Source organism: Nansenia antarctica (genome assembly GCF_963989245.1).
Source record: "Nansenia antarctica genome assembly, chromosome: 8".
NCBI lineage: Eukaryota > Metazoa > Chordata > Actinopteri > Argentiniformes > Microstomatidae > Nansenia > Nansenia antarctica.
In genome coordinates this window covers 8,661,258-8,682,775 of record NC_137678.1, presented here as the reverse complement: position 1 = coordinate 8,682,775, position 21,518 = coordinate 8,661,258, and the positions used below count along the sequence as shown (strand labels likewise).

Sequence of the window (21,518 nt, the reverse complement as noted above, 5' to 3'; positions counted from 1 at the left end):
TTTGTTTTCATGATTCATTGTAAAGCAGAGGCTGGGTCTCTGACAGGAAATAAGCTAGTTGAGTAGGCAAAGATGTGTGGTTCCAGGCAGAGAATCACGGGGGAGATCAATTTAATCCTCCGTCTTTGGGGCAAGGAGTCCTTGCTTTGCGGTTAATTAATTAATTATTCTTTGACTTCTCTGCTGATATTGTCCATTACAGACAGAACTTTTTCAAGTTTACCGGAGAATTCTGTTTTCATATTGAGGATGGCCTTGAGAATATCCTCCGAGCTCAGCCCACGGCACTGTTCGTACTGCTTTCCTCAATATTATAATTATAATAATAATATTATATTATTATTATATATAATATTATATAATATTATATTATATATAATAATAATTATTAATTATTTTCCTCAAACACTTGACACTTGACACTTGACACGTGACTCCAAACACACGCTGATTGGCTAAATCGCATCCATTACTTCTTCATCTACTTCTATTACCTGTGAGGTGAACTTCAACTTGACATCTGCTCAACGTCATCTTCTGTTGTCTGTTGTCTTTTAAAGTAAGTATTATATAGAGTTAATCTATATAACAGATCATAGAAGAGTTAACCGAACTGTGGTAAGTAGATTGCTGTTCATGAGATTCATCCAGAGATAGTTTTAGTCAGAAAGCCAGCTCCGTTCGTGTAGCATCGTGCGTGCACCGTGCGTGTAGCATCCCGCCTGAACACGGGAGAGAAGGCTAGCGACCTAGCTTAGCTAGCTAGTTGTGTTATAATGATGAGTTATGAACAGTTATAAGCTACTGTAGTTAACAAGGTAACTACTTATGTTAATGCTTGCCTATTATTCTAGTCTCGTCCTCCTAACGAGACAATTAACGGTAGTTCTACGGTACCCAGAGTGGTATTTTAGAATACTACGGATCTCTTTTTAAATTTCGTGTCCACGAAATAGGCTAGTCATTTGTTGCCTCAAAATAGGCTACTTAATTCGTGGCCTCGAAGTACTAATTTGTGGGCTCCAGTGATTACTGTTTTCATTTCTTTGTGTTACAGACGTGGATACGTCGGGATTTGTGTCCAGTGCTTTTGTGGGCTAGGTGACCATTGGAGACCTATTGAAGATGGAGTCAGGGGACGGTGCTGCGTCTTCTCAGGCTAAGAGGAAGATGGTAGTCAAGAGGAATCCAACACAGAAGAAGCCACTGGTCAAGCACCTTTCAGAGGAGGGGTTGGACAGATGGGGTCAAAGCTTACCTGTGGAGGTGTTAGATATTATATTTAAGTTGGTGGTTCAGAAAGACGGTGCTGTACCATTTTTGTGCAGGTAATGCATTTTTGGGTGCTCATCTCAGTGTCATTAAACTCATGTAATGCACATAGATCATAGTTACTTCCAAGTTATCAATTTAAAATATGTTTATTTGTCCTTTTAGTTTATTTGAACATAAAATAACTATTAAAATATGATGAAGTAAATAGATGCAGCCTAATCCACCAATATATGGACATCAGTAAGTCAAACACAACACATACACAAGGCATATACCACTAAATCAATAAATAGGCATTTCAAATCTCTGGTGATAGAGGATGATATTTTGCTTTCTATCCCGCCGATGCAGGGCGGCCAGAGTATGCCGTCGATGGAACGCTGCAGCAGACATTCCAGCTCTCTGGCGGAATGTTTCTGTTGGCCACTGCTGGTTAGAACCAGGCAAGACCCAGTTACCTGAAACAGAACTGAAGATCAGGAACACCATCAGCTGGCTCGCGCAGAACAGGTCAGTGGCCTATTGTTTGGTATGATTCCATCCTGGTACATATGAATTCTGGTAACTTCAACTGGGACATGTTGGGTTGTCTTATGGATGGATATCGCATGCTCCTACAACTTTTCACCTTGACAACACCTCTAAGTGTGTACAGTGTTATTATACATGTCTGTCTGTTTTTCAGGTTCTCTCAACTCAGAGAGTTTTCCCTTAATCACTGGGAAAACCAAGTTGACTATGTTGTAGAGGTAAGGCTACATAATGTCGTTTTGCTATTTCGTGCCTCCATTAACAAAATATGTTCGTTGTGCGATACTTGTTCTACATTTCAATTGGATCAAGGCACTTGCAAGCCATTGTTTTTATCAACCTTTATGTTATGTCAAATGTTAAAATGTTTCCAAATAGGTTGTGTCCCGGTCCTGCCCTCACCTACGCTCACTCAAGCTGTGCTTTTGTACTGGTGTAACGTGGAAGGCCTTCCAGAGCCTTGCAAACAACTGTCGCTCTCTGGATAGCATCAACGTGCAGAACTCAGAGGTAGACCAAGGAGTGTGTTCACAAACATGTAATGGATGACACACAGACAGACACACACACACAGCCAAACGCACACGCTGTTGTCAAAATATTTAACAGTCTGATACTTTACCTGACGGTGGAGTGATTTTTAGTCTTGACGAATCATAATGTTCACTACGTGTTGGTGTTTTTGGCTACTCTGAATTTCACAGACATTCGTTGTAATAGGACTAGAGAAATGCTTTGTGTTATAGTGGATAGATAGATCTGTGATCGTTTTCTATTGTTGCTACGGGTGCAGGTTGAAGGCCTTGTCACCTACTTGGGATCCCATGGCAGTCAGATTAGACAAATTCTGTTTACCATCGGGATGATCGGGTGCAGTAATTGCAGACTTCTCTTCGCTGCCATCTCTGTGAGTTTACCCTTCTATGAATTCCTAATTCAGGAGACCTGAATGATGATGATGATTTCAGTCTCTACCCACTATCATTGAATCATCATTTCCCTCGTTGACTTTGAACTCTACATGTGATGGTCATCTTTCAGTAACCGACTGTCATTTGTTGGATAAAGTAGTTTCCATGTAGTAAACTACTTTTTTCCAAGTAGCTTTAGTATAATTCAGACTATATTTCTCTCACGGGTAGTTTTAGTATAGTTCAACTTCTTTCCTTGTTAAGTAATTGGTAATCTAGTTAAATATATTTTCAGAATAGCTTCCCCAACACTGATTTTACAATACATGTATTGCATTAGCTAATTACCCAATGAACTTGATAACTCTATAGAGAGGATGCTGCCCTGAGTTACAACTGCTGGATATCAACTCAAACCTGGACAAAGGATACTACGAGCTTCCCATCCGTGTCCAAGCTCTACAAAATGGCTGTCCTAAACTGCAGGTATTGTACTTAGGATTGACCCACCAGACAGAGACAGGGATTTTTCTGTTTGTTACCATGACATACCAATCATTTTTTAGTAGTAGATTTTGGTACTAAAACATCCACTGTTGTTAAATGTTAATTTGGAGAGTAACAGATCAAGTAATTGAAAGCAGGATGCACAGGCATAAAGGCTTTTAAACATACATTCATTGTATTGATCACGTTCAAGTTCAAAAGCTTTATTGTCCAATTTTAGGGTTAACATTTTCATTTCTATTCAGTTTCTATGGCTTAAAACAGAACAACACACCATGGTTTTATATCTGGGCTTTTACCAAGGGTGGCTGGTAGTGTACAGCGTGAAAGACAACCGACACACATGAGGTTCTCCGACAAGGACAGTAGAACCTTTTGGGTTCTATAGTTGCTAAGGGACTGAAATATAAGCCCTTTGAGAATAGAATAGAACAGCATTTAATTAATGAGGTTGGATGAAGCCTGCTTCAGGTCGCTTTGGATAAAAGCGTCTGCTAAATGTTCAAATGTAAAATGTAACACACCACCTGAGCTTTACTTATCTGTTCTTGTTTGTTCCAGACCTTTCGGATGCTGGATGTCGTACCAATTCCCAGAGTGACGCGTAACAGGACTGGCGCCGACATCGGTTTCCCCTTGCTGGAGGAGCTGTGTTTGGTCACCACCTCTTATGTGTCCTACATGACCGACCAGGCCCTAAAGGACATTCTCTACGACTCCCCCAAGCTGCGTGTGCTGAACCTGAGAGGCTGCTCGTGGGTTACATCAGCTGGCCTTACTTGGCTCCCTTGTGAAGGTATTGTTCTATGTTGTGTTCTATAGGGGCCATACCCTCACTGGGTGGCTCTGTACACAGCGATATGAATAGAATAGCAGAGATGTTCAGTTGAATGTGTACATGCTTGTTATGCTGCTTTATAAGTCCACAACACCACAGGCATGTTCATCCAGACCATTGTTGATACAACATGTGACCTTTAACCCTAAATCAAATGCATGATATGACTTCGTCTCTCTTGCTACCTCATTGGTTACTTACCAGGAAGTACCAGTGACAACACAGATTATATATTCTAAACTCACTTGCTGTTCTCTGTGTTGTTTTCATCAGAGCTTGAGTGTCTGTTCTGGGGCCTGCACCTCGACATAAAGGCGTCTGCATCCTGGATGGGACTCCATCTGCTGACCCAGAAATGGAGCAGTACCTTGCAGGAGCTGGACTTCTCAAACCATCTCACCCCTGAGGGGGACTTGGAGAGGGCCATGGCCAACCTGGCGCAGGGAACAGGTGCCGGCTCCATACGGTCGCTAAACCTCAAGGGGACCAAGGTCACAACATCTGCCCTCAGGTAGACCACATCCGATTCCAACCTCCACCATTCAACTGAAAGCTCATTATTGGGGAAAACTACTAATGAATCCAATACTTTTAACTTAAGATATTGTGTTGGATATGTCTCCTGATTTGGTTTATCATAACAAGACAAAAAAACGACTACTACTTTGAATCGCAACACTTGTGACCTGCCCTTAATTATTTAAATGTTTTACACTAACCATTTAGCAGACACTTTTATCCAAAGCGATTTACAATTACATATTACATGGACAGTCTCCCTGGAGTAATGTAGGACTAAGTGCCTTACACAAGGGCACACTAGTGATTTGAACTCATGACCTTCTGATCACCAGTCCAATTCACTATTCACTACCTACCCCTATTGCCCTCTACAGCAACCACTCAAATCAGAAAATCGTATGTTTTCTGTGTTTTGCAGGTTAATCATCGGCCAGTCTACAGCTCTAAACTACTTGAGCCTGTCCTCCTGTCGCAACGTTCCCAGGGGACTCAAAGGAGTGCATCATGGCCAAGAGGATATCCACCAGCTGCTGGCCAAACTGGAATAAGTTAATACAGTTAATACTACCAGTTAATACTAGTTAATACAGTTAATACTACCAGTTAATACTAGTTAATACATTTAATACTACCAGTTAATACAGTTAATACTACCAGTTAATACTAGTTCATACAGTTAATACTACCAGAACTGGTTTGGTTTGATGCAGCGATGTATAAGCCTTGGTTCTCTGGTTTAGGACTATTAAATGATGTTATGAACATGGTTTTCATGCAGTCATTAAAAAGCTTATTTTTTTTAAACGGAGATAGAACCTTATCATTCTAAACGGAGATAGAACCTTACAATGGGTAAAAAAAAGCTTCCTTAAACTTGTTTATATTGTGTTGTAATATAATAATTTCTTGTGTTACAGAAGGAGAATGCAGTCCAATCACCCTCGAGAAGGTGCTGGAGTTCACCTCTGGAGCTTCATCAGTGCCTCCACTGGGATTTCCATCTTGTCCACAAATCCAATTCAATTTTTTGTTTGTTTTTGCAGCCTAAGGATGGCCTGTTTAACTTGCATTGAGGTCCGTTGACTGCATGTTGTGCAAATGCTAAACCAGTAGAGTGGTTCACTGGATTGAATTGAATTGAATGTCAACTGTTAATAAACTGTTATATTACAATTATACCAACTATGATTTCAGACTTGCTCACTGAGAGGTTTTAACGATTACAATAGACATACCAAATGACTGTACAGCTCATACGTCCACTGCTGAAATATAGCATTTACTTATTTCAAGTTGTCTTTTGCCAACATGCAACATGCTTACAGGATTACCCCAGTAGTACAACAGTAAACATGCTTTTATTATATTAAAATGTGTCATTGATAAGCTTAAGAGAAGTGCACATATGAAGTCAAAAACACTACTTAGTCATAACATTTCAAACATGTCATACGCATTAACATTTGAAAAACTGGTATAAAGTTTCAGGTTGCAATAAGATTTGAAATGTCTGCACAGCATGTCAGATACTTTATCTTCAAATCAGATATGTGATCAATGGCACGACAGATTGACTCCTGTTTCTGTTGACTGAGATTGATTTGAGGTTGCTCTACAATTACAGCTGGGAGATCATCATCATCAGTAGTGGGTAAAGAGTCAATTCCATGCTGCGCCAGAACTGCCTCCAAATTGTGTGGTGTGTAGGGATTTTCCCCGAACACATTGTTGATTGCTGCACTGTCCGTTGCCATATTTGAGAGCATTCCTTCTGTCCAGATTTGAGTTGGTGTTCGGTTGTGTTCCGTACGCAAAGCATGGTTGTTCCAGGCCTCCCTAAAGCGCTCTTGGCTTTTTTGAATCTCAGGAAGAAAAACAATGTGAAGTGAAAGTTTGTGGATATCATCACTGGGATCCAGAAGCTGTGAATCCTCAAGGGAGTAGAACATGCTGTAAAAGGATTGCAACACATGCAAAAACACATCCCTCCAAAGACGTTCAATTCTCTGGTTATGGACTGATTCCCCTGTAATGAAACTCCGCCGCTCAATGCCCTGCACAAGATTCATGAATAAGGCCACCTGTATATTCTCACCACCATAATCTGATCTGACTCTAGAGGGTAGTCCATAAAGGGATGTGGCTTTAAGAAACTGAGACAACACAGTGGTGGCACGGTTGTCAGTGTTGCAACTCAGGTAAGTGATCAGCCGAGAGTGTCCATCTATGGCACCATGAACCGGTAAGCCCCATCTAAAATGGTGAATACAAAGACAGAACAAATACTTGTGGTTAATAAACAAGTAAATATTTAAAGTGTGAAACAAAAACAAAAAAGGCATCAAATAGTTGCAAGGTGTTATGACAATGCAGTGTTAAATGTCATCACTGTCAATAGCCTACCACAATAATTATTTGAGTTGCAGGCAAACAACAATTTTACCATGATGAATTCACCTTATGAGGCGCATATTCCCATCGATATGCCACAGGCTGTTGGGGTATGGTACATGATACACCCGTCTTGCCACAGTGCTGCTCCATCTCCTAGCAGTAGCTGCTGGGTTTATCTGAGCCAACATCTCACGCACCCTACGCCGTGGAACCAGCAGTCCATCTGCACGCAGCAAGGCTCTCATCATCTGAAATTGTAATCATGTAAATTACTAAAAAAATAGAATTAAATGTTTTGCAGCAATAAAACTCTAGAATACAGTAGTAACCCATTAATTACCTCATATCCAGAGTTTGGATACAGGCCATGAAGTCGTCTTACATGACGTTCAAGTTCTTCATCACCTGTCACTGAAAATCTACTCCTCACTGGTATACCAAGCAACTTCGACCTCTTGTAGAGAAATGATGAGGAGCATCCCAGAATGTTTGCCATTTGCTTAACTGTGTTGCCTTGCTTCATAAGAAAATCTATTTGGTCCCTGGTTATATTGATGGCTGGACACCCTCGTCGTCCTGAAACAAAGGAGAGAATATTTTAATATTCATTTAAAGTATTTATCACAAATGACATTTCACTGAAAACCACTGTTGCGTCAGTCTGTCGCCAAGACAACTCATGAGAAACGGTCTGAGTTCGCTAACAAGATCTGTTTGTTTTCATGATTCATTGTAAAGCAGAGGCTGGGTCTCTGACAGGAAATAAGCTAGTTGAGTAGGCAAAGATGTGTGGTTCCAGGCAGAGAATCACGGGGGAGATCAATTTAATCCTCCGTCTTTGGGGCAAGGAGTCCTTGCTTTGCGGTTAATTAATTAATTATTCTTTGACTTCTCTGCTGATATTGTCCATTACAGACAGAACTTTTTCAAGTTTACCGGAGAATTCTGTTTTCATATTGAGGATGGCCTTGAGAATATCCTCCGAGCTCAGCCCACGGCACTGTTCGTACTGCTTTCCTCAATATTATAATTATAATAATAATATTATATTATTATATATATATATATAATATAATATAATATAATATTATATTATATATAATAATAATTATTAATTATTTTCCTCAAACACTTGACACTTGACACTTGACACGTGACTCCAAACACACGCTGATTGGCTAAATCGCATCCATTACTTCTCGACGGACTGTGAGGTGAACTTCTGCCACCTAGTGGACAGGCGGTATACCCTTCAAACTTGACATCATATCATCTGCTCAACGTCATCTTCCGTTGTCTGTTGTCTTTTAAAGTAAGTATTATATAGAGTTAATCTATATAACAGATCATAGAAGAGTTAACCGAACTGTGGTAAGTAGATAGCTGTTCATGAGATTCATCCAGAGATAGTTTTAGTCAGAAAGCCAGCTCCGTTCGTGTCGCATATTCCCGCCTGAACACGGAAGAGAAGGCTAGCGACCTAGCTTAGCTAGCTAGTTGTGTTATAATGATGAGTTATGAACAGTTATAAGCTACTGTAGTTAACAAGGTAACTACTTATGTTAATGCTTGCCTATTATTCTAGTCTCGTCCTCCTAACGAGACAATTAACGGTAGTTCTGAGTGGTATTTTAGAATACTACGGATCTCTTTCTAAATTTCGTGTCCACGAAATAGGCTAGTCATTTGTTGCCTCAAAATAGGCTACTTAATTCGTGGCCTCGAAGTACTAATTTGTGGGCTCCAGTGATTACTGTTTTCATTTCTTTGTGTTACAGACGTGGATAAGTCGGGATTTGTGTCCAGTGCTTTTGTGGGCTAGGTGACCATTGGAGACCTATTGAAGATGGAGTCAGGGGACGGTGCTGCATCTTCTCAGGCTAAGAGGAAGATGGTAGTCAAGAGGAATCCAACACAGAAGAAGCCACTGGTCAAGCACCTTTCAGAGGAGGGGTTGGACAGATGGGGTCAAAGCTTACCTGTGGATGTGTTAGTTCATATATTTAAGTTGGTGGTTCAGAAAGACGGTGCTGTACCATTTTTGTGCAGGTAATGCATTTTTTGGTGCTCATCTCAGTGTCATTAAACTCATGTAATGCACATAGATCATAGTTACTTCCAAGTTATCAATTTAAAATATGTTTCTTTGTCCTTTTAGTTTATTTGAACATAAAATAACTATTAAAATATGATGAAGTAAATAGATGCAGCCTAATCCACCAATATATGGACATCAGTAAGTCAAACACAACACATACACAAGGCATATACCACTAAATCAATAAATAGGCATTTCAAATCTCTGGTGATAGAGGATGATATTTTGCTTTCTATCCCGCCGATGCAGGGCGGCCAGAGTATGCCATCTATGGAACGCTGCAGCAGCCAGTCCAGCTCTCTGGCGGAATGTTTCTGTTGGCCACTGCTGGTTAGAACCAGGCAAGACCCAGTTACCTGAAACAGAACTGAAGATCAGGAACACCATCAGCTGGCTCGCGCAGAACAGGTCAGTGGCCTATTGTTTGGTATGATTCCATCCTGGTACATATGAATTCTGGTAACTTCAACTGGGACATGTTGGGTAACCTTATGGATGGATATCGCATGCTCCTACAACTTTTCACCTTGACAACACCTCTAAGTGTGTACAGTGTTATTATACATGTCTGTCTGTTTTTCAGGTTCTCTCAACTCAGAGAGTTTTCCCTTAATCACTGGGAAAACCAAGTTGACTATGTTGTAGAGGTAAGGCTACATAATGTCGTTTTGCTATTTCGTGCCTCCATTAACAAAATATGTTCGTTGTGCGATACTTGTTCTACATTTCAATTGGATCAAGGCACTTGCAAGCCATTGTTTTTATCAACCTTTATGTTATGTCAAATGTTAAAATGTTTCCAAATAGGTTGTGTCCCGGTCCTGCCCTCACCTACGCTCACTCAAGCTGTGCTTTTGTACTGGTGTAACGGGGAAGGCCTTCCAGAGCCTTGCAGACAACTGTCGCTCTCTGGATAGCATCAACGTGCAGAACTCAGAGGTAGACCAAGGAGTGTGTTCACAAACATGTAATGGATGACACACACAGACAGACACACACACACAGCCAAACGCACACGCTGTTGTCAAAATATTTAACAGTCTGATACTTTACCTGACGGTGGAGTGATTTTTAGTCTTGACGAATCATAATGTTCACTACGTGTTGGTGTTTTTGGCTACTCTGAATTTCACAGACATTCCTTGTAATAGGACTAGAGAAATGCTTTGTGTTATAGTGGATAGATAGATCTTTGATCGTTTTCTATTGTTGCTACGGGTGCAGGTTGAAGGCCTTGTCACCTACTTGGGATCCCATGGCAGTCAGATTAGACAAATTCTGTTTACCATCGGGTGCAGTAATTGCAGACTTCTCTTCGCTGCCATCTCTGTGAGTTTACCCTTCTATGAATTCCTAATTCAGGAGACCTGAATGATGATGATGATTTCAGTCTCTACCCACTATCATTGAATCATCATTTCCCTCGTTGACTTTGAACTCTACATGTGATGGTCATCTTTCAGTAACCGACTGTCATTTGTTGGATAAAGTAGTTTCCATGTAGTAAACTACTTTTTTCCAAGTAGCTTTAGTATAATTCAGACTATATTTCTCTCACGGGTAGTTTTAGTATAGTTCAACTTCTTTCCTTGTTAAGTAATTGGTAATCTAGTTAAATATATTTTCAGAATAGCTTCCCCAACACTGATTTTACAATACATGTATTGCATTAGCTAATTACCCAATGAACTTGATAACTCTATAGAGAGGATGCTGCCCTGAGTTACAACTGCTGGATATCAACTCAAACCTGGACAAAGGATACTACGAGCTTCCCATCCGTGTCCAAGCTCTACAAAATGGCTGTCCTAAACTGCAGGTATTGTACTTAGGATTGACCCACCAGACAGAGACAGGGATTTTTCTGTTTGTTACCATGACATACCAATCATTTTTTAGTAGTAGATTTTGGTACTAAAACATCCACTGTTGTTAAATGTTAATTTGGAGAGTAACAGATCAAGTAATTGAAAGCAGGATGCACAGGCATAAAGGCTTTTAAACATACATTCATTGTATTGATCACGTTCAAGTTCAAAAGCTTTATTGTCCAATTTTAGGGTTAACATTTTCATTTCTATTCAGTTTCTATGGCTTAAAACAGAACAACACACCATGGTTTTATATCTGGGCTTTTACCAAGGGTGGCTGGTAGTGTACAGCGTGAAAGACAACCGACACACATGAGGTTCTCCGACAAGGACAGTAGAACCTTTTGGGTTCTATAGTTGCTAAGGGACTGAAATATAAGCCCTTTGAGAATAGAATAGAACAGCATTTAATTAATGAGGTTGGATGAAGCCTGCTTCAGGTCGCTTTGGATAAAAGCGTCTGCTAAATGTTCAAATGTAAAATGTAACACACCACCTGAGCTTTACTTATCTGTTCTTGTTTGTTCCAGACCTTTCGGATGCTGGATGTCGTACCAATTCCCATAGTGACGCGTAACAGGACTGGCGCCGACATCGGTTTCCCCTTGCTGGAGGAGCTGTGTTTGGTCACCACCTCTTATGTGTCCTACATGACCGACCAGGCCCTAGAGGACATTCTCTACGACTCCCCCAAGCTGCGTGTGCTGGACCTGAGAGGCTGCTCGTGGGTTACATCAGCTGGCCTTACTTGTCTCCCTTGTGAAGGTATTGTTCTATGTTGTGTTCTATAGGGGCCATACCCTCACTGGGTGGCTCTGTACACAGCGATATGAATAGAATAGCAGAGATGTTCAGTTGAATGTGTACATGCTTGTTATGCTGCTTTTTTTTTTTTTTGAAATTTTCTTTTTATTGTCAATGGTCATTGGTTACAACAATCGTCATTACATTCAACATATCACAATCAACTCAGTTCCTATGACCAAAGTCTTTTTTTCCTTTTTTATATTAAGTAAAGTAAAGACAAGACAAAACGAAAACAAAAACAAACAAAGAAAAAAGAAAAACAATAGCGAATGAACTTTGGGAGCTTTCATCTTACATATGATAGATTAGAATAGGAAATGATTCAAGAAAATAAACACAATTACATCACCCTCTCATGTTCTTTTAACAATTCAACAGAAATCTGACCTTACAGGTTTAACATATCCAGTCCATTTCGTCCAGATCCGATAGAATTTTTCTACCTGAATTCTAAGGGAGTATGACATCTTTTCCATTACATATATATCATGAATTATATCTATCCATTCATCCACTGTGGGTACGTCTGGCTTTAACCATTTTCTTGTGATAGCCTTTTTACTTGCTACCAGAAGTATCAATATCAATTTTCTGTCGTTATTGTCCCAATTTTCGAATGAGATGTTTCCCAGGTATAAGGTGTCACATTTGAAGGGGATGTTAATTTCAAAAATAGCTTCCAGATTATTGTGTGTTATGCTGCTTTATAAGTCCACAACACCACAGGCATGTTCATCCAGACCATTGTTGATACAACATGTGACCTTTAACCCTAAATCAAATGCATGATATGACTTCGTCTCTCTTGCTACCTCATTGGTTACTTACCAGGAAGTACCAGTGACAACACAGATTATATATTCTAAACTCACTTGCTGTTCTCTGTGTTGTTTTCATCAGAGCTTGAGTGTCTGTTCTGGGGCCTGCACCTCGACATAAAGGCGTCTGCATCCTGGATGGGACTCCATCTGCTGACCCAGAAATGGAGCAGTACCTTGCAGGAGCTGGACTTCTCAAACCATCTCACCCCTGAGGGGGACTTGGAGAGGGCCATGGCCAACCTGGCGCAGGGAACAGGTGCCGGCTCCATACGGTCGCTAAACCTCAAGGGGACCAAGGTCACAACATCTGCCCTCAGGTAGACCACATCTGATTCCAACCTCCACCATTCAACTGAAAGCTCATTATTGGGGAAAACTACTAATGAATCCAATACTTTTAACTTAAGATATTGTGTTGGATATGTCTCCTGATTTGGTTTATCATAACAAGACAAAAAAACGACTACTACTTTGAATCGCAACACTTGTGACCTGCCCTTAATTATTTAAATGTTTTACACTAACCATTTAGCAGACACTTTTATCCAAAGCGATTTACAATTACATATTACATGGACAGTCTCCCTGGAGTAATGTAGGACTAAGTGCCTTACACAAGGGCACACTAGTGATTTGAACTCATGACCTTCTGATCACCAGTCCAATTCACTATTCACTACCTACCCCTATTGCCCTCTACAGCAACCACTCAAATCAGAAAATCGTATGTTTTCTGTGTTTTGCAGGTTAATCATCGGCCAGTCTACAGCTCTAAACTACTTGAGCCTGTCCTGCTGTCGCAACGTTCCCAGGGGACTCAAAGGAGTGCATCATGGCCAAGAGGATATCCACCAGCTGCTGGCCAAACTGGAATAAGTTAATACAGTTAATACTACCAGTTAATACTAGTTAATACAGTTAATACTACCAGTTAATACTAGTTAATACATTTAATACTACCAGTTAATACAGTTAATACTACCAGTTAATACTAGTTCATACAGTTAATACTACCAGAACTGGTTTGGTTTGATGCAGCGATGTATAAGCCTTGGTTCTCTGGTTTAGGACTATTAAATGATGTTATGAACATGGTTTTCATGCAGTCATTAAAAAGCTTATTTTTTTTAAACGGAGATAGAACCTTATCATTCTAAACGGAGATAGAACCTTACAATGGGTAAAAAAAAGCTTCCTTAAACTTGTTTATATTGTGTTGTAATATAATAATTTCTTGTGTTACAGAAGGAGAATGCAGTCCAATCACCCTCGAGAAGGTGCTGGAGTTCACCTCTGGAGCTTCATCAGTGCCTCCACTGGGATTTCCATCTTGTCCACAAATCCAATTCAATTTTTTGTTTGTTTTTGCAGCCTAAGGATGGCCTGTTTAACTTGCATTGAGGTCCGTTGACTGCATGTTGTGCAAATGCTAAACCAGTAGAGTGGTTCACTGGATTGAATTGAATTGAATGTCAACTGTTAATAAACTGTTATATTACAATTATACCAACTATGATTTCAGACTTGCTCACTGAGAGGTTTTAACGATTACAATAGACTTACCAAATGACTGTACAGCTCATACGTCCACTGCTGAAATATAGCATTTACTTATTTCAAGTTGTCTTTTGCCAACATGCAACATGCTTACTGGATTACCCCAGTAGTACAACAGTAAACATGCTTTTATTATATTAAAATGTGTCATTGATAAGCTTAAGAGAAGTGCACATATGAAGTCAAAAACACTACTTAGTCATAACATTTCAAACATGTCATACGCATTAACATTTGAAAAACTGGTATAAAGTTTCAGGTTGCAATAAGATTTGAAATGTCTGCACAGCATGTCAGATACTTTATCTTCAAATCAGATGTGATCAATGGCACGACAGATTGACTCCTGTTTCTGTTGACTGAGATTGATTTGAGGTTGCTCTACAATTACAGCTGGGAGATCATCATCATCAGTAGTGGGTAAAGAGTCAATTCCATGCTGCGCCAGAACTGCCTCCAAATTGTGTGGTGTGTAGGGATTTTCCCCGAACACATTGTTGATTGCTGCACTGTCCGTTGCCATATTTGAGAGCATTCCTTCTGTCCAGATTTGAGTTGGTGTTCGGTTGTGTTCCGTACGCAAAGCATGGTTGTTCCAGGCCTCCCTAAAGCGCTCTTGGCTTTTTTGAATCTCAGGAAGAAAAACAATGTGAAGTGAAAGTTTGTGGATATCATCACTGGGATCCAGAAGCTGTGAATCCTCAAGGGAGTAGAACATGCTGTAAAAGGATTGCAACACATGCAAAAACACATCCCTCCAAAGACGTTCAATTCTCTGGTTATGGACTGATTCCCCTGTAATGAAACTCCGCCGCTCAATGCCCTGCACAAGATTCATGAATAAGGCCACCTGTATATTCTCACCACCATAATCTGATCTGACTCTAGAGGGTAGTCCATAAAGGGATGTGGCTTTAAGAAACTGAGACAACACAGTGGTGGCACGGTTGTCAGTGTTGCAACTCAGGTAAGTGATCAGCCGAGAGTGTCCATCTATGGCACCATGAACCGGTAAGCCCCATCTAAAATGGTGAATACAAAGACAGAACAAATACTTGTGGTTAATAAACAAGTAAATATTTAAAGTGTGAAACAAAAACAAAAAAGGCATCAAATAGTTGCAAGGTGTTATGACAATGCAGTGTTAAATGTCATCACTGTCAATAGCCTACCACAATAATTATTTGAGTTGCAGGCAAACAACAATTTTACCATGATGAATTCACCTTATGAGGCGCATATTCCCATCGATATGCCACAGGCTGTTGGGGTATGGTACATGATACACCCGTCTTGCCACAGTGCTGCTCCATCTCCTAGCAGTAGCTGCTGGGTTTATCTGAGCCAACATCTCACGCACCCTACGCCGTGGAACCAGCAGTCCATCTGCACGCAGCAAGGCTCTCATCATCTGAAATTGTAATCATGTAAATTACTAAAAAAATAGAATTAAATGTTTTGCAGCAATAAAACTCTAGAATACAGTAGTAACCCATTAATTACCTCATATCCAGAGTTTGGATACAGGCCATGAAGTCGTCTTACATGACGTTCAAGTTCTTCATCACCTGTCACTGAAAATCTACTCCTCACTGGTATACCAAGCAACTTCGACCTCTTGTAGAGAAATGATGAGGAGCATCCCAGAATGTTTGCCATTTGCTTAACTGTGTTGCCTTGCTTCATAAGAAAATCTATTTGGTCCCTGGTTATATTGATGGCTGGACACCCTCGTCGTCCTGAAACAAAGGAGAGAATATTTTAATATTCATTTAAAGTATTTATCACAAATGACATTTCACTGAAAACCACTGTTGCGTCAGTCTGTCGCCAAGACAACTCATGAGAAACGGTCTGAGTTCGCTAACAAGATCTGTTTGTTTTCATGATTCATTGTAAAGCAAAGGCTGGGTCTCTGACAGGAAATAAGCTAGTTGAGTAGGCAAAGATGTGTGGTTCCAGGCAGAGAATCACGGGGGAGATCAATTTAATCCTCCGTCTTTGGGGCAAGGAGTCCTTGCTTTGCGGTTAATTAATTAATTATTCTTTGACTTCTCTGCTGATATTGTCCATTACAGACAGAACTTTTTCAAGTTTACCGGAGAATTCTGTTTTCATATTGAGGATGGCCTTGAGAATATCCTCCGAGCTCAGCCCACGGCACTGTTCGTACTGCTTTCCTCAATATTATAATTATAATAATAATATTATATTATTATATATATTTATATAATATAATATAATATTATATTATATTATATATAATAATAATTATTAATTATTTTCCTCAAACACTTGACACTTGACACTTGACACGTGACTCCAAACACACGCTGATTGGCTAAATCGCATCCATTACTTCTCGACGGACTGTGAGGTGAACTTCTGCCACCTAGTGGACAGGCGGTATACCCTTCAAACTTGACATCATCTGCTCAAAGTCATCTTCTGTTGTCTGTTGTCTTTTAAAGTAAGTATTATATAGAGTTAATCTATATAACAGATCATAGAAGAGTTAACCGAACTGTGGTAAGTAGATAGCTGTTCATGAGATTCATCCAGAGATAGTTTTAGTCAGAAAGCCAGCTCCGTTCGTGTCGCATATTCCCGCCTGAACACGGAAGAGAAGGCTAGCGACCTAGCTTAGCTAGCTAGTTGTGTTATAATGATGAGTTATGAACAGTTATAAGCTACTGTAGTTAACAAGGTAACTACTTATGTTAATGCTTGCCTATTATTCTAGTCTCGTCCTCCTAACGAGACAATTAACGGTAGTTCTGAGTGGTATTTTAGAATACTACGGATCTCATTCTAAATTTCGTGTCCACGAAATAGGCTAGTCATTTGTTGCCTCAAAATAGGCTACTTAATTCGTGGCCTCGAAGTACTAATTTGTGGGCTCCAGTGATTACTGTTTTCATTTCTTTGTGTTACAGACGTGGATAAGTCGGGATTTGTGTCCAGTGCTTTTGTGGGCTAGGTGACCATTGGAGACCTATTGAAGATGGAGTCAGGGGACGGTGCTGCGTCTTCTCAGGCTAAGAGGAAGATGGTAGTCAAGAGGAATCCAACACAGAAGAAGCCACTGGTCAAGCACCTTTCAGAGGAGGGGTTGGACAGATGGGGTCAAAGCTTACCTGTGGAGGTGTTAGTTCATATATTTAAGTTGGTGGTTCAGAAAGACGGTGCTGTACCATTTTTGTGCAGGTAATGCATTTTTTGGTGCTCATCTCAGTGTCATTAAACTCATGTAATGCACATAGATCATAGTTACTTCCAAGTTATCAATTTAAAATATGTTTCTTTGTCCTTTTAGTTTATTTGAACATAAAATAACTATTAAAATATGATGAAGTAAATAGATGCAGCCTAATCCACCAATATATGGACATCAGTAAGTCAAACACAACACATACACAAGGCATATACCACTAAATCAATAAATAGGCATTTCAAATCTCTGGTGATAGAGGATGATATTTTGCTTTCTATCCCGCCGATGCAGGGCGGCCAGAGTATGCCATCTATGGAACGCTGCAGCAGCCAGTCCAACTCTCTGGCGGAATGTTTCTGTTGGCCACTGCTGGTTAGAACCAGGCAAGACCCAGTTACCTGAAACAGAACTGAAGATCAGGAACACCATCAGCTGGCTCGCGCAGAACAGGTCAGTGGCTTATTGTTTGGTATGATTCCATCCTGGTACATATGAATTCTGGTAACTTCAACTGGGACATGTTGGGTAACCTTATGGATGGATATCGCATGCGCCTACAACTTTTCACCTTGACAACACCTCTAAGTGTGTACAGTGTTATTATACATGTCTGTCTGTTTTTCAGGTTCTCTCAACTCAGAGAGTTTTCCCTTAATCACTGGAAAAACCAAGTTGACTATGTTGTAGAGGTAAGGCTACATAATGTTGTTTTGCTATTTCGTGCCTCCATTAACAAAATATGTTCGTTGTGCGATACTTGTTCTACATTTCAATTGGATCAAGGCACTTGCAAGCCATTGTTTTTATCAACCTTTATGTTATGTCAAATGTTAAAATGTTTCCAAATAGGTTGTGTCCCGGTCCTGCCCTCACCTACGCTCACTCAAGCTGTGCTTTTGTACTGGTGTAACGGGGAAGGCCTTCCAGAGCCTTGCAAACAACTGTCGCTCTCTGGATAGCATCAACGTGCAGTACTCAGAGGTAGACCAAGGAGTGTGTTCACAAACATGTAATGGATGACACACACAGACAGACACACACACACAGCCAAACGCACACGCTGTTGTCAAAATATTTAACAGTCTGATACTTTACCTGACGGTGGAGTGATTTTTAGTCTTGACGAATCATAAATGTTCACTACGTGTTGGTGTTTTTGGCTACTCTGAATTTCACAGACATTCGTTGTAATAGGACTAGAGAAATGCTTTGTGTTATAGTGGATAGATAGATCTTTGATCGTTTTCTATTGTTGCTACAGTTGCAGGTTGAAGGCCTTCTCACCTACTTGAGATCCCATGGCAGTCAGATTCGACAAATTCTGTTTACCATCGGGTGCAGAAATGGCAGACTTCTCTTCGCTGCCATCTCTGTGAGTTTACCCTTCTATGAATTCCTAATTCAGGAGACCTGAATGATGATGATGATTTCAGTCTCTACCCACTATCATTGAATCATCATTTCCCTCGTTGACTTTGAACTCTACATGTGATGGTCATCTTTCAGTAACCGACTGTCATTTGTTGGATAAAGTAGTTTCCATGTAGTAAACTACTTTTTTCCAAGTAGCTTTAGTATAATTCAGACTATATTTCTCTCACGGGTAGTTTTAGTATAGTTCAACTTCTTTCCTTGTTAAGTAATTGGTAATCTAGTTAAATATATTTTCAGAATAGCTTCCCCAACACTGATTTTACAATACATGTATTGCATTAGCTAATTACCCAATGAACTTGATAACTCTATAGAGAGGATGCTGCCCTGAGTTACAACTGCTGGATATCAACTCAAACCTGGACAAAGGATACTGCGAGCTTCCCATCCGTGTCCAAGCTCTACAAAATGGCTGTCCTAAACTGCAGGTATTGTACTTAGGATTGACCCACCAGACAGAGACAGGGATTTTTCTGTTTGTTACCATGACATACCAATAATTTTTTAGTAGTATATTTTGGTACTAAAACATCCACTGTTGTTAAATGTTAATTTGGAGAGTAACAGATCAAGTAATTGAAAGCAGGATGCACAGGCATAAAGGCTCTTAAACATACATTCATTGTATTGATCACGTTCAAGTTCAAAAGCTTTATTGTCCAATTTTAGGGTTAACATTTTCATTTCTATTCAGTTTCTATGGCTTAAAACAGAACAACACACCATGGTTTTATATCTGGGCTTTTACCAAGGGTGGCTGGTAGTGTACAGCGTGAAAGACAACTGACACACATGAGGTTCTCCGACAAGGACAGTAGAACCTTTTGGGTTCTATAGTTGCTAAGGGACTGAAATATAAGCCCTTTGAGAATAGAATAGAACAGCATTTAATTAATGAGGTTGGATGAAGCCTGCTTCAGGTCGCTTTGGATAAAAGCGTCTGCTAAATGTTCAAATGTAAAATGTAACACACCACCTGAGCTTTACTTATCTGTTCTTGTTTGTTCCAGACCTTTCGGATGCTGGATGTCGTACCAATTCCCATAAAGCCTCACAGGACTGGCGCCGACATCGGTTTCCCCTTGCTGGAGGAGCTGTGTTTGGTCACCACCTCTTATGTGTCCTACATGACCAACCTGGCCCTAGAGGACATTCTCTACGACTCCCCCAAGCTGCGTGTGCTGGACCTGAGAGGCTGCTCGTGTGTTACATCAGCTTTCCTTACTGGTCTCCCTTGTGAAGGTATTGTTCTATGTTGTGTTCTATAGGGGCCATACCCTCACTGGGTGGCTCTGTACACAGCGATATGAATAGAATAGCAGAGATGTTCAGTTGAATGTGTACATGCTTGTTATGCTGCTTTATAAGTCCACAACACCACAGGCATGTTCATCCAGACCATTGTTGATACAACATGTGACCTTTAACCCTAAATCAAATGCATGATATGACTTCGTCTCTCTTGCTACCTCATTGGTTACTTACCAGGAAGTACCAGTGACAACACAGATTATATATTCTAAACTCACTTGCTGTTCTCTGTGTTGTTTTCATCAGAGCTTGAGTGTCTGTTCTGGGGCCTGCACCTCGACATAAAGGCGTCTGCATCCTGGATGGGACTCCATCTGCTGACCCAGAAATGGAGCAGTACCTTGCAGGAGCTGGACTTCTCAAACCATCTCACCCCTGAGGGGGACTTGGAGAGGGCCATGGCCAACCTGGCGCAGGGAACAGGTGCCGGCTCCATACGGTCGCTAAACCTCAAGGGGACCAAGGTCACAACATCTGCCCTCAGGTAGACCACATCTGATTCCAACCTCCACCATTCAACTGAAAGCTCATTATTGGGGAAAACTACTAATGAATCCAATACTTTTAACTTAAGATATTGTGTTGGATATGTCTCCTGATTTGGTTTATCATAACAAGACAAAAAAACGACTACTACTTTGAATCGCAACACTTGTGACCTGCCCTTAATTATTTAAATGTTTTACACTAACCATTTAGCAGACACTTTTATCCAAAGCGATTTACAATTACATATTACATGGACAGTCTCCCTGGAGTAATGTAGGACTAAGTGCCTTACACAAGGGCACACTAGTGATTTGAACTCATGACCTTCTGATCACCAGTCCAATTCACTATTCACTACCTACCCCTATTGCCCTCTACAGCAACCACTCAAATCAGAAAATCGTATGTTTTCTGTGTTTTGCAGGTTAATCATCGGCCAGTCTACAGCTCTAAACTACTTGAGCCTGTCCTCCTGTCGCAACGTTCCCAGGGGACTCAAAGGAGTGCATCATGGCCAAGAGGATATCCACCAGCTGCTGGCCAAACTGGAATAAGTTAATACAGTTAATACTACCAGTTAATACTAGTTAATACAGTTAATACTACCAGTTAATACTAGTTAATACATTTAATACTACCAGTTAATACAGTTAATACTACCAGTTAATACTAGTTCATACAGTTAATACTACCAGAACTGGTTTGGTTTGATGCAGCGATGTATAAGCCTTGGTTCTCTGGTTTAGGACTATTAAATGATGTTATGAACATGGTTTTCATGCAGTCATTAAAAAGCTTATTTTTTTTAAACGGAGATAGAACCTTATCATTCTAAACGGAGATAGAACCTTACAATGGGTAAAAAAAAGCTTCCTTAAACTTGTTTATATTGTGTTGTAATATAATAATTTCTTGTGTTACAGAAGGAGAATGCAGTC

The 21,518-nt window shown here is 40.3% G+C and overlaps 3 protein-coding genes across 3 annotated transcripts; all 3 read left to right on the top strand.

Moving 5' to 3' along the window:
- Positions 1-1,125: 1,125 nt before the first annotated feature.
- Positions 1,126-5,132, top strand: LOC308163811 (F-box/LRR-repeat protein 6-like; the record flags this gene model as incomplete). The annotated part of the gene is made up of 9 exons (XM_080538001.1): positions 1,126-1,328; positions 1,627-1,785; positions 1,961-2,024; positions 2,185-2,322; positions 2,600-2,713; positions 3,090-3,203; positions 3,786-4,020; positions 4,336-4,573; positions 5,003-5,132. 9 exons carry the CDS (start codon positions 1,126-1,128, stop codon positions 5,130-5,132), a joined length of 1,395 nt encoding a protein of 464 aa, XP_080394127.1.
- Positions 5,133-8,824: 3,692 nt separating this feature from the next.
- On the top strand, positions 8,825-13,451 carry LOC308163810 (F-box/LRR-repeat protein 6-like; the record flags this gene model as incomplete). The annotated part of the gene is made up of 9 exons (XM_080538000.1): positions 8,825-9,027; positions 9,326-9,484; positions 9,660-9,723; positions 9,884-10,021; positions 10,301-10,405; positions 10,782-10,895; positions 11,478-11,712; positions 12,655-12,892; positions 13,322-13,451. 9 exons carry the CDS (start codon positions 8,825-8,827, stop codon positions 13,449-13,451), a joined length of 1,386 nt encoding a protein of 461 aa, XP_080394126.1.
- A 3,685-nt stretch (positions 13,452-17,136) lies between these two features.
- On the top strand, positions 17,137-21,134 carry LOC308163809 (F-box/LRR-repeat protein 6-like; the record flags this gene model as incomplete). Its single annotated transcript, XM_080537999.1, has 9 exons — positions 17,137-17,339; positions 17,638-17,796; positions 17,972-18,035; positions 18,196-18,327; positions 18,608-18,718; positions 19,095-19,208; positions 19,791-20,022; positions 20,338-20,575; positions 21,005-21,134. The coding sequence occupies 9 exons, from the start codon at positions 17,137-17,139 to the stop codon at positions 21,132-21,134; spliced, it is 1,383 nt and encodes a 460-aa protein (XP_080394125.1).
- Positions 21,135-21,518: the final 384 nt, after the last annotated feature.